The sequence below is a fragment of the Vombatus ursinus genome, unplaced genomic scaffold, assembly GCF_900497805.2.
Source record: "Vombatus ursinus unplaced genomic scaffold, bare-nosed wombat genome assembly UNPS02010461.1, whole genome shotgun sequence".
Taxonomy (NCBI): Eukaryota; Metazoa; Chordata; class Mammalia; order Diprotodontia; family Vombatidae; genus Vombatus; species Vombatus ursinus.
Window position 1 is genome coordinate 9,753,329 of NW_020950239.1, and position 13,951 is coordinate 9,767,279.

At 39.8% G+C, this 13,951-nt stretch overlaps 1 protein-coding gene across 1 annotated transcript in view; it reads left to right on the plus strand.

Moving 5' to 3' along the window:
- The window catches only part of SCD5 (stearoyl-CoA desaturase 5), a 76,874-nt gene extending 65,852 nt beyond the window's left edge, over nucleotides 1-11,022 (plus strand). The window contains exons 4-5 of the mRNA XM_027854562.1: nucleotides 1,765-1,997; nucleotides 9,317-11,022. Of these exons, the coding sequence (XP_027710363.1) occupies nucleotides 1,765-1,997; nucleotides 9,317-9,507 (424 nt within the window). The 3' untranslated portion in view covers nucleotides 9,508-11,022. The remainder of the gene's footprint in view (nucleotides 1-1,764; nucleotides 1,998-9,316) is intronic.
- Nucleotides 11,023-13,951: the final 2,929 nt, after the last annotated feature.

The window sequence follows — 13,951 nt, forward strand, 5'->3', positions numbered from 1 at the left end:
GGTGATCTAAATGATTGGGGTTTTTTAAAGTGACTTTAGCTTAGCTGAATTGCAGTGGTATAACCCATGAGAACCTGAGATTGTAATTAACTGAAGCCAGCTGCTTGAGTCTTTTTTAAGGGGGTGGGGGATGGGAAGGAAAGAACCCACAACCCCAGGGGAAGGACTGGCAGGGACTCATACTAGAAACAAGGGAAGGCTTAGAAGGTCTAAGATGATCATATAGATGCATGTCTGGAGCTCAGGGAAAGATTTTCAAGGACAGCCTCAGGATTGTGACCCTGGCAGAATGTGTCACAATCTCTCTCTCTCTCTCTCTCTCTCCTGTCTGTCTATCCTTGTCTCTTCCTCTGTCTTACTATCTCCATCACTCTCTCCTTCTCTCTACCTCTGTGTCTCTTTTCTGTCTCTCTCTTCCTCTTTCCCTCCTGTCTCTGTCTCTTTATCCCTGTGTCTTTCTCTGTGTCTTAATGTCTATCTCCCTCTCTCCCTCCCCCCCCTTTTCTCTGTATCCCTCTGCCTCTTTATCTCTGTTTCTCATTCTCTGTTTCTGTCTCTGCCTTAATCTCTCTTTCCCCCCTCCTTCCCTTTCTCTCTCTCTGTCTCTCTCTTTTTTTGTCCCCCTCTCCTCTTCATTTTCCCTGCTTCTCTTTCACCCAATTTCTTCAGAAGAGCATCCATTGGTATGGCATGAGAGAGACTGAAAAATGAGGAGCTATGAATAATCCACTCATTATTTAATAAGATCGAGATAACTGATTTTGCCTCTTTATCTTCTCTTGGTTTCTTTTTGTCTCAAAAATGAACTTGGTTTTGTGTGGCCAAGCTTTGTCACGTTGGATATTAGATCTGGAGCTGGAAGGAACATAGAGGTCATCTAGACCAACCACTTCATTCTAAAGATGAGGAAACTGAGATTCAGCAAGGCAAATGACTTAACCAAGGTCACACAGTATTCAAACTCAGTTCCAAGTTCAATGTTCTTTCCATCAAAGTACACATATTGGATGGTTTCACATGTTGATGTCCAGTACAGTGAAAAGAGCATGGAACTTGAGGACAGAAGACCTGGGTTTGAATCCTGTTCTGTGCCTCTGTAGAAGTCGCTTAATCTCTTAACTCAACCTAATTAACCTACATCCCCTCCCAAAATTGTTGTGAAGATAAAATTAGATTCAGGAAGACCTGAGTTTGAATCCTGCTCCTATTTACTAACCATATGATCCTGGGCAAGTTGTTTGCCTCTCTAAGCCTCAGTTTCCTTCCTTGTAAAACAAGGATAGTAATAGTACCTATCTCATTGCGAAGATCAAATGAGATAGTGTATGCAAAGGGCTTTGTAAACCTTAAATCACTATGTAAATGTTAGCTATGATGATAATGATGATGTAAAAGCATTTGTAAAATATTCGTACAAATGTTATTTATTATGTAAGCTGTTTGAATGATTAGTTTTATATGTAAACAATTTAAGGGCAGGGAACATTCCTTTTTAGAATGAATTTTTTAATGGTGATATATGACATGTATATTGACACTACATTTTCCAAAGAAGTGGTGGAAAAATATTGATTAACTGATTCTTGAAAGTTGTCTAGAGAATGGAGGCACAATGGATTATTGTCTCCACAGGACGTGTTGGAAGAGCTGGCCTGTTGACTGTCTCTTGGACAAGGATGGCCCCTTCCAGTAATTAGCTCTTTCTCTTCTTTTCCAGTGACAGTGAGGTCCTGCTTACAGCTTTTCTGCCATCTTGTCTTTCAGGTACTATAAGACCACTGTGTTGCTCATGTGCTTTGCTGTACCCACATTGGTGCCCTGGTATGCCTGGGGAGAGAGTCTATGGAACTCCTATTTCCTGGCCTTCATCCTCCGTTACACCATCTCCCTCAATGTTACCTGGTTGGTCAACAGTGCTGCCCATATGTATGGTAACCGGCCCTATGACAAGCACATCAGCCCCCGGGAGAACCCATTTGTCACTTTGGGTGCAATTGGTGAGTGGGGAGTATGAGAGCAAGGGAGTTCTGACTTGGATTGGGTGGTGGGGAGTCATATGGGAATCCTGAAGAGCCATCAGTAATGGCTGAAGAAGTGGGTGTTACCCTCTCCACACAAACAGCTTTGGCTAATTGTGGGCTTTAATTAATTGCTTTATAGAGTGCCACGGCAACCACAGCTATAAAAACAAAGACCACATCTTTGAGTGAGAAAGGTAGGAAGAAAGGAGATCATAAGCTTTATAGAAATAGAAACAGTACAGCAGAGTTTTCTTATAAAAACCATGAGCTCATAGGCACACAAATTAACACCCCAAAGGATTAGGGATCATAATGCAACTTGCAGCCCAGGTCCCACAGACTCTTGGCTCATATGCACCAGGTGTAATCTTACCCCCAAAAATCATAATCTCTCTTTGGCTCATTATGCCCCCACCCAGAGCTTCCATTCTTGGAAAATCTCAGAATAGAGCTTGTATCTCCACAAATGTGGGTAAAATAGGTCCCCCAGATTCCACACAAATATTTAAGGTACTAATACAGCTTTCAGGTACAAGACAGCCTATATTTCACCCCATAGAAAATGGAGAAAATAAAAAGGACTCATAGGAACCTATAAATAATGCATGAAACACATAAAGGACATATAACCCATAAATAAAAAACCGCAATTCTCCCTCGTTTCTGGTGAGTTCTGCCTTTCATAGGCTCCCCTCTGGGAGAAACAAGCTTGGAGTAACTTGACAGGAAATCCCCAACATTCTGATAGATCTCACTTTTTTTTGTTTTTTTGCTTTTTTTTTTTAAAGGCAATTGGGGTTAAGTGACTTGCCCAGGGTCACACAGCTAGTAAGTGTCAAATGTTTGGTCTGAGACTGGATTTGAACTCAGGTCCTCCTGACTTCAGGACCGGTGCCCTATTCACTGCGCCACCTAGCTGCCCCTGGATCTCACTTTTAACCCCATAAAGGTGAATATAGATATCTAGGCTAATGGTGCTACTCAGAGCTTAGACTGTCCCCAGATGGAAACCGCTTTCCCATTGGGAAACAGCCTTCCCATTCCCTGGGATTTCCCTCAGTTAACAACTTAAGGTAATAGTGGAATGCAATTACAGGTCTCTGGCTGACCTGTGGTCCACTGCTACTCTTCTAGCTACAAGAGCCAGGTGCTCAACCCTCTTCCCTACAAAAGGCTGGCACCACTCAGGGACTCTCAGGGACTCCTCCTCTAACAGAAGCTTAGACTATAGAACTTAAGATCTGAAGTGGCTTGAGAAGCCATCCCCCAAGGCCAGTGCTGCCTTGGAAATCTCCCAGCTCTGTTTCAAAGGCTGGATTCTGGGATCATGCTATGAAGAAAATCTACCCTCCTCTATCCAAGAGGCTGGGATTCAAAAACTTTCACCACTTGAACAATGAGGTTCCCTCTTCACAGCTTCGAGGCTGAGGCCAAGACCTCTGCTCTGAGGTTTCTTATGCCTTCAAGGCAGCCGTTAATGGCTCCTATGGAGGCAAGGACCCAGGTCTGTTCATGAATCTGTTGCCCTCCCAGGGCTACAACAAGGGCATGAGGAATATTCCCCTTCTATGTCCATTCCATAGGAGTATAAGCCAACCATATCATTTCAGAGACATCCCAAGTCTCAAAGACTTAATCGGGAGATATCCCAAGTCCCTTGAGGGATATGCATTTGGGTGTGTTCACATCCTCCATAGAAAGATACTTTCAGAAGTATCAAACAAAGGCTTCACTTCTTGTAAGTTCATCAATTTGACTGAGAAACCTCCCTTGATCAAACACCTACAGTAATAGTGGAATTGAACATAGGTATGATATAGAACCAATGCTACTCACCGTGCAGTTTTACCCTCTTTGTTATTGTTATTATATCTTTTTTTTTAACTGAAACTCATCCTAACACTGTCAATCCATATGCTTTTGATAGAATTTGGTAGAATTGCTGCCATTTATCTGATAATTTCATAAACTGGCATATTGGGAAATGGAGGGAAAGGTTCCCAGCAGATGTTTCAGCTTTGAAAACAGAAGACTTATGGGAAATATGAGAGCTGTTTTCAGTTATTTGAAGGATTATGATGTGTAGATTTGTTCCGCTTGGCTTCTGAAGAGATATAGCCCCACCATTATCACCGTCATCAACACCAACCACCACGAGCAAGTAGGCAAGTCAAAGCAAAGCAAAGCAGAGCAAAGCATTGCCATAACCCCCACCTCCCCTCAGCCCTAGGTGTAGGTGACCCAAAAACACATCCCCAAGATAAGTAGCAGCATCCCATCCCCCATACCACCAGCTCTACATCCATCCCAGTGTCCACTGTCACCATTTGGTAGACCAACCCCACTGAAGACGTGGCCACACAATCACCTTTACCATCAACCTCAGCTGTTGAGCAACTGCTGCCAATGGGGTCGGCAAACCAGTCTAGCCAAAGCAGCGGAGGCAGCCGAGGACTCTCGTCATTGAGTCCTTGACACTGTCAAATGGTTCAGTATCAAAACCAAATAAGACTTTACCAGTTGAACCCAACATTGAAAAAGATGTGTTTGTACACTAGCTTTAAATCCCCTTGAGGCTCCAGCCAATCTGGGTTGCTTGCTAACTGAACCTTATCATCTGCCTTGCTGCAGAACCTTAAAAACCACTGGGCCTTTCCTTCTGCCTTGCATCTGCCTCTCCCTAAACATGTCATTTCTCTGTATAGACTATCATCACATGTATACCAAGGTGGGAGATTTGGAAACTCAATTCCTTAGCCTAGAACAATCTCTCCCCTTTTCTGAATTCTGCGTATGCCTCAAGGCTCCATTGAAGTCCTGTTTCCCTCGGGGAAGTCTTTCCTGATCGCTGTAGCCTCTTCTGATCACTATAATGGCATTTCACAACTCAAAAGAAAGGAAGGAAAAAAGCATTCATTAATGCCACGTGCTTTACAAATTTCAGCTCATTTGATCTTCCTCACAACTCTGGGAGGTAGGTACTATTATTATCCCTATTTTACAGTTGAAGAAACTGAGGCAGATAGAAATTAAGTGACTTGCCCAGGGTCAGACAGCTACTAAGTATCTGTAAGTCCAGATTTGAACTCAGGTCTTTCTGACTCCAGGCCCAGAGTTCTATCAACCATGCCATCAGCTACCTCTGGGCAAACTGGGACATACAGTCTAATAAATAATATTCCTTTGGCAAAAGATCCTTAAAGGACACTTTGCTTTCTTGAAATTGCTATTTCCAACAGAATTCAGGACATATGGTAACCAAATCTATAGTGTGGATTGTCTGTCTCATTCACTGGGCTGTTAGCATATAAAGTATCCTTATTTAGGATTTGTGCCATGAGTGTTTGCAAAAGGAATCAGAGGCAGCTTACAAAATTAAACACAACACAAAGTGAGACAATTCAAAATAAAAATAAAAATGGGACTAAATCCAGTTGACAGAGATAGAGAAAGCAAACTTTACTGGGCATCTGGAATGAATTAGATGTTGCTATTAAGTCTCAAATTTAGCTCCATTTCCAGGCAGCTAAGGCAAAGAAGGAAGGTAGTTCTCATTGTTTAATAAAGTAAGTATGCAAATTCATCAGGAGATGAAGTCTTTTTCCTTCCCTCTACTCCACCCATCTTCTCCTCTGCCTACGACCAACCCTCAGTCCTGAATGGATTCTTAGATGAGGGATGTTGGGAGTAAGGTGGACATCTCTTCAACCACTGTTCAGCAGACAGTGAAGATATTTTATTTTAATGGACATTTCTTCTGTTGATTCTCTATAAAAGTGGAGTGTTTGATGTAAATATAACTCAGTGAAAAAGATTTTTCTTTGAGGAATAACAACAAAATAATAATAATAATAATAATAATAATAATAATAATAAGGTATAATTAGATTGTTTTCTCATGGCAATTTAACCTAGGGGGAGTTAACTCATTCAACCTGGGAGTCTGAATCAGTGAATGAGTATTAGTTCACCTAAAGAGGGAGGGAGCTGCATTTTCTCTTATTTTCTTCAGGATAAAAATAAGAAGATAATTTTAAAAAATAAATATAAAATCTCTTATTAAAAATATAAAAGAAAAATATAAGACAGTAAATATAAAATAAGAAAATAGAATAACACTTTGAGACTTTCTGTGGTTCTTTCTGTTTACATTGTTGTACTCATTAGGTATATTATTTTCGTTACTTCACTTTTCATCAGTTCATATGTCTTCCCATACTTCTCTGAACTCTCCGTATGCATCATTTCTAATGGCACAGTAATATTCCAATATACTCCTGTGTCCCCAGTTTAGCCTTTCCCTAATCAATGAGCATCTATTTTGCTTCCTGTGTTTTGTTATGATAAAAAGTACTACTCTAAATATTTTGTAATATATGGGACCTTTCCTTCTGTTTTTGACAGTATGGCATGGTGGATACAGTGTTGGACTTAGAGTCAGGAAGACCTCTGAAAGTCACTTAACTTTTCTACACCTCAGTTTTCTAATCTATTGGAGATGATGATAGCATCGATCTCACTGGGTTGTTATGAGGATCAAAGGAGCAAAGGAGGGGATACATACACATATATTTATATGAAGAGAGAGAGAGAGAAAGAGAGAGAGAGGAGGAGGGGCAGAGGGGAGGGACAGAGAGAGAGAGAGAGAGAGAGAGAGAGAGAGAGAAAGAGAGAGAGAGAGAGCGAACTTTGCAAACCATACCTTTTTTAAGTGAAAAGGTATGGACATTGTAGTTACCTTATCGTAATTCCAATTGCTTTCTAGAATGATCAGACTAGCTGTGTGACCCTGGGCAAGTCACTTAACCCCCATTGCCCAACCAAAAAAAAAATAGAATGATCAGACCAATTCACAGCTCCATCAACAATGTATTTACCTGTCTTTCCACAATCCCTCCAGCGTTGACTCCCTCCATCTTTTGTCTCCTTTGTCAGTTTGCTTGGTGTGAGATGAAACCTCAGAATTATTTTGATTTGTGTTTCTCTTATTATTGGGGATATAGAACAATCTAGTATATGTCTGTTAATGGTGTCCAATTCTTTTGAGAACTGTTTATTTATATGCTTTTATCACTTTTCTTTGAGGAATTATCTCTTGGTCTCCCATATTTGTATTTGTTCCCTACTTATCTTATAGATCTGCTTTTTTCTTATATTAAGAAAAATTATTATTATTATTATTTCTTATTATCGATTTGGTGACATATAGTGAACAACAGCTTAAATCACCTTCTAATTGGAGGTGTTGAGTAGGTTCAAAGCCTGGAAAGGATTATTCTGCTTTATACATACATTTCTTTTATCCAGGAATGAGGTAAAGCAAAGAAAGGACAATGGTCTTATTCTTTGGGCTTACTTTTATTTTTCTGTCTTTCCTACTCCTACCCATTTGAATAGGAGAGCAGCTCTTTTAGAGTTGAGATCTTGGGGGATCCTGGGCCCCAAGAATCCTTGGCAGTTTCCTGGAAGAGTAGCCTTGGTCTAAATAGAGGTGACAGGTTTCACATGCAGAAATCAAGCTGGGAGTTACATGGACTATCTGCCCCTAAGTCAGACAGAGACTCTTGATAGAAATCAATAAATCAGCATTTTTCCAAGTAGATGGACACTTGTGTTTTCCTCTTTTTTTAATTAAATTTTTAATTTTTTTTCAAATGAAGATCTACCTTCTCTCCTTCTCCCACCTCTCCCTCTCACTGAGAAAGCAAGAAAAACAAAATCCTCTCTTACAAACATGTAAGTCAAACAAAACAAATTTCCACACTGGCCATGTCAAAAAAATATGTTGCCATCTGTATTCTGAGTGCATCACATCTCTATCAGGAGATGAGTAGCCTGTCTTATCATGAGTTCTCTGTAACTGTAGTTGGTTGGGTAGATCAGTGTTCCCAAGACTTTGCAAAATTGATTGTTTTGACAACATTGTTGTTATTGTACAAATAGTTCTTCTGGTTCTTCTCACGTCTCTGAAGCCATCCCCTTCATAATCAATCAACATTGATTAAATACCTACTATGTGTCAGGCACTGTGCTAGGCATGGGGATACAAAAACAAAGAATGAAGCCCTTTCTGCCCTAAGGTAGCGTAGAGAGATGAAAAACTTGGCAACGAGGTAGGAGATGGATCTAATTACTGGATCCAAAAAGCGGTATAGAATCTATACAGGGATGTGCCAGCAATGGTGAAAAATGAGTTAAGAAGTGGGGGTGGGTGGGAAATGTTTGCCAGACACACTTTTAAATTTAATCTGTGTTATTAACATTTTCCCATTGTTTCCTGAAATCAACAAAACAACAAATTAAGCTCAGATTTGTAGCATTTGCCAATTTCCAAGGGGTTCCAAGGTGCCAAAGCTCACATTAAAAATTTAACAACTGGCTCTTGAGAGCTTATTTGAGCTGCTCCAGTACCCTCCTGGATCTCTAACAAGAGTATATGGTTCCTCTATATGTAGTTAAAAATTGGTGAAAGATGCATTCATGATTATTTAAGTCTTACACCATTCTTCACTGCTACTTAAAAAACTTTTAACAAAAAAAGTTTACTTAATATTATAGTAAAGATAACCAGCAAAGATACAGTAATGGCTCAATTGGAGGTACTTCCCCTCTTTTCCATATGGACACTAGTTAAATGTGTTGATGTTCAAAGCAACAGGAAAATCAAATGTAAGGAACTCCTCCTACTCCTGGTGCCCTGACCTTATATGCCTGACTGGGAAGCTATGTCAACAGTTCAAACATAAGTCTCCTGTGCCAATTAAGTATAGAGGACAATTTTATTGCATCCTTACTAAATATGGTTTTAAAACTTTATTTTAAATTTTATTTTATAAGCATTAATTTATTATCTCTTCCTCCCATCTTTCCCATATTTGAACAATAAAACAAAACAAAACCCTCACAATAAGTATGCATAGCTCAGTAAAGTAAATTCCTTTATTTGCCTATGTCGAAAAATATAGGTCCCATTTTGAATTCTCTGTCCCTGACTTTTCTGGTGAGAGTTGGGTGGTGAGATTCATCTTCAGTCCTCTGGACTCATGGCTTGTCATTGCATTAATCAGAGTTCTAAAAAGTCTTTCAAAATTGTTTTTCTCTCTGACACTGTTATCATTGACCTGAACCAAGACACCTACCTCAGAGCCTCTCGTGAGGCTCAAATGAATGTTAAAGGGCTTTGCAGACTGAAGTGGTATCCAAATGTCTTTTGTAATTACTATTATTATTTTGCATCAGCATTCTACCTCGAAAGAAGCTGACTGATTTTCTTAACTGTTTTCTTTGTTTTCTAGGTGAAGGCTTCCATAATTACCACCACACCTTCCCATTCGATTATTCTGCCAGTGAATTTGGCTTAAAATTCAACCCGACCACATGGTTCATTGACTTCATGTCCTGGTTAGGGCTGGCCACTGATCTTAAACGGGTTCCCAAGCAGATGATCCAATCCCGTAAAGAGAGGACTGGGGATGGCAGTGCTTGACTATTTGACCTTTTATCCAAAATTTATGCTGTTTACTTATTGGTTTTTTTGCTTTGAGCAATGCAGTCTTGATGTTCATTTTGTTGGGGGTGGGGGGAATCTGTTGTGGTTTTGTTTTGGGGTGATTTGTTTTAAGAATCAGCTTGTCTAATGTCTCAAATCAAACTCCTAATTGAAATGTAAGAGGAAAAGTCAGCATAGATGTTATTTAATGTTAGTGTTCCAAGATGTAGGATATGGAATAGTCTTTATAGTTACATGTCAAATGTACAGTCACAAACTTATACGTGGTCTTGACCCTGACTGGATGAAGGAATTAAATAGTCTTTCTAAGTTATGGCTTGAAATTTTTTTTAGTAACTAATCAAACATGGCTTTTGAGATATACTACATGAAGAATCCAGTAGACGGAGTGAGAAAACAAACAAAAGAGGGAAATTTAAGTATGCTTCTTAAGAAAGTGTATTCAAGGGCTGGGATTGTTTTGTTTTCTTCTAGGAAAGAGAAAAGTTGACTTAAAATAATATAGAAGAGAAAAAGGGAAATGCCTCTCTTATTTTTTACCTTGTTACTAAGCTTACTGATACTTCAGTTTTTTTGCTAATTTTGTTTTCTGCTCTGCAAACTTTGTGTTTAAAGTTATACACCCAGCTGGTCCTGTAAATTGTGGCTTGCTTAAATACTTCATCTCTTCTCATAGTGTTACGGTCTGGACCTGTGATTCATCTCTCCTCGTAGGGTTATGGTCTGGACCTATGATTTTATTTGTATGGGAACTTCCCAGATGAGGAAACTCCCTCTACTGATGTAGCTTGACTCCTTCTCTGCAATTTGCAGTCTTAGAGAGTTACCCAGAGCACTCAGAGAATAAGTGACTCACCCAGAGTCACGCAGCCAGGATGGGACAAAGGTAGGACTTTAACCCAGGTCTTCCTAGCTTCGAGGCTAGCATTCTCTCCACTACTCCAGCCTGCCTTTTGTCTATCTTCATAGCCAGTGTCATTTGTAAAGGAGTCTAGTGCAAATATGCCTGGTGCCAAACAAAGCTCTCATTTACAAGTTGACAGAGCTGGTTTCTAGTGTCATCAATCACTGTCACTGGTGCATGGGTATTTCAGCTACTCTCTCAAATAAGTCCATTAATTTTCCACATCAGGCAGTCAGATCATAATTAACTGGCGTTTATCTAGAATTCAGTGTCTACTAACATTTAAGTGCATGCAGCATTCATTAAGTTAGCATCAAAATAGAAAATGATGATTACACAATGAGCTTCTAAATTTTTTTTAATGTGTGTCAAGTTGCCTGGTAGGGAGCATGTTGAATTAATGGAGCATAGTGCCCGTGGCGTTCCGTGTTAGTCAGCACAAGAGAAAAGCGTTACATTGTTGGCATTTGGAGCACTTTGAAGACAACTAATTTTAGGAAAGATGTAGGATTTTAAATTGAAAATTTTTTAAAGAAATGATTCCAATATGAAATTGTCCTCATAATGTACCTGATACAGAGGGTATTTAACAGTGTTAATTTGTCCATTAAAGGTGTGTACATTTCAGAGTGATTTACAATAAATGATTATGAATTAGCTTGTGCATTTGTCCAGATATTGAAAATTCTTGTGAAGATTGGGTATCTCGAGAACCCTAAAGGAGTGAACAAATAATTCAGCACATCCTGGCTTCATATTTAATTTAGAACAATGGGAAGATGACGTATTCTGGATAACAGAGGGACTTAGATTCAAACCATGTCTCTCTCACTAACTGCGTGATCTTGAGCTAGCCACTCGTCCTTTGAGGGAGGGCTCTGTTTCTCATCCATAAAATAGCAGGTTAGATTCAAATTATTGCCAATGATTATGAAGGCTTGGGCAAGAAATTGAATGTATGAGCTGTAATGTCCTCACTGTTGCTTTCTGAAGTCAAGGAATGCAAAAGTGAAAAATTAATTTGGGAAGCAAATAGCTGGCTAAGAAAGTGATGTTTGAGAATGAGATGCCAAGCCTCCTGGCCAGGGATGGAGTGTCCCTAATAAAGGTTGGTAAGAATACTTTTTTGGGAGTCTTGCAAATCTAATCAAACAGTCTTTGGACTGAAAAGATTGACAAGAGGGAAAACTGTACTAAGAAAATGTCAGATCTGGACCATTTAATTCTAGGTCTAGATTACTTAATGACAACACAAATATAAAAAATAAAACAAAAACCTTCATATAGTAATATAACCCTTATATCCTCCGGGGGTCCTTATCCCAATTCTCACTCTCACTGGGAAGTTGAATACCCACATGAAGAATAAAACTTCTCTGGGTTCTAGGGAGACCCCTAAGGCATAGTGGAACATATTTCTAATACCATTGGCTTGAGACCCCTTCTGGAGTGTTCTCACCATATCAATCAACAGTTACATTTAATATCTCCATTATATCTTCGATTGACCCAATAATTAGCACTCCTGTCTCATTTAACCAGTTAACATCAATTAGTCTTTCCAAAAGGTTATCTACTAAGATATAACAAAAATAGAAATATAACCATTTCCCCTTTACGCCCCTGGGAGCACACTCTCCCCTCTATTACTTTGGTCTCTGAGTAGAGTAGCCTCAAACTTAAAGCAATTTCAACAGTACATTCACTTCCCTTCTGAATGAAGATGACGAACTCCTCTCTACTGATTGGTTTCCATCCACTACGAAATTGCTCCAGGCTTCACTCTTCGCCCTACTCATCTGACCACAAACTGGCATGGACTCCCGTCACTGGGGCTCGGGTGGCTAGTTTCTATGACCTCTCAAAGCACACAAGGTCCCAGCCTAGTTCATTCTGTCTCCAATATTTCTTCATTTAAGTCAGGAAATAATAAAAACAACTTGGACAGAAGTAATAGCAGGGCGAAGTGCTCATGGTGCCACATCTACTCTGGTAGGGAGAATAAACCAGTGATGCTAGGACTCTGTCCTCTCTCCCCAGGAACAGGGCCATGAGCTGGAGGCTTTATGTGGCTCTTGGAGGGAGAGGGCCTGAGGCTCCTTCTTCATTCAGGGTCTCTCAGAAGCTTATCTCCCTTGTTTACCATCAAGAAGGAAAATGTGCTCCCATGGGAGTCTTTTGTTTACACACTTAGTTCCAACTCCACAGCCAATTAAGAGACCAGCCTATGTGGTAGGCAGATAGGAAATGGTCATAAAAAACCTGCCCACAGTTTGAAGTCCACATGGAAGATTTCATCAACCAAGCAGGCTGCATGTGATCACAAAGGGCTGGTCTCTCATTGGCCAGTCCCCTTTTACACTCAAATACAGCACATCCCAAAAGCTTTAATATAATTTTAAGCTATAATAGCTCAAAGCTATTCACATAACTTCACATTAATATTTTATAGATACCAAGGAGAGCAGAGAGTGAAGAATCTTCAGCCCCCCACAAAAATTGAAAGCAATCCTTTCTTAAAGCATACCCTGCAAGCTAGATACCATAGAGAATGACCACAATGAAGGAGGAAGAATCTCAGTCAAGATGCCCAGGAGTTAACACTAAACAAAATCTAAGAGTAAAGCCAGAAATAAAACTCGTGGTCTCATATTTCTAAATGCATATGTTGAATGTTTAGGCAACCAGCAAGAGAAAGCAGACATCCAACACAGGGAGACAAAATGGACCTCATGAGTATTGTGGTGTTGAAAAAAGTTCAAGAGACATAATCATTTTATTAATAATGGTAGCATTTTATTAATAAAAGAGGTCAGTGGCACTCTTGAATGCCAAAGTCCCCTCATGGAGGTAGGATCACAGTGTATATGCCCTTGGAAGAGTGGGTGTTCCTGAGGGTGGCAATCAACTCTGATTGGTTAACAGTAATGAGAGAGAATGAATATTCCAATGAGGACCTATTCTATTCTAATGAACTTTGATTATGTCATGTGAGTGTAAAAGACATGACAGGGTCAGAAGAAGATTAATCAAAATAAATGGTGACAATAGGGGGATACAATACGGGGGTATAGAACTGATTAAATGGTTAGACCCAAAGAGTCATTTTTGGTGGCTCAATGCCCCCTTGGTTAGAGGTCTCTACTAGTGTACCCACAGGATCTGTGCCTGATCCTGTGATACTGAAGGTTTTTATCCACGACTCGGATGACTGGATAGATGACGGCATGTTCAGCACATTTGCAGATAACATGAAGCTGGAGGAATCGCTAACACCCTGGCCGACAGAGTCAGGATACAAAAAGATCTTGACAGACTAGTTGATTCATTGGGTTGAATCTAATAAGATGAACCCCAATAGGGATAAATATAAAGTCATACTTGGATTCACAAAAATCAGCTTGTCAAGTACAAGATGTTGGAAGTCGAGTGGGACAGCAGTTGATCTGAACAAGATTTGGACGTTTTAGGTGAAACATCATGGATCAGTAATATGATGTGGCAGCCAAAAAACAA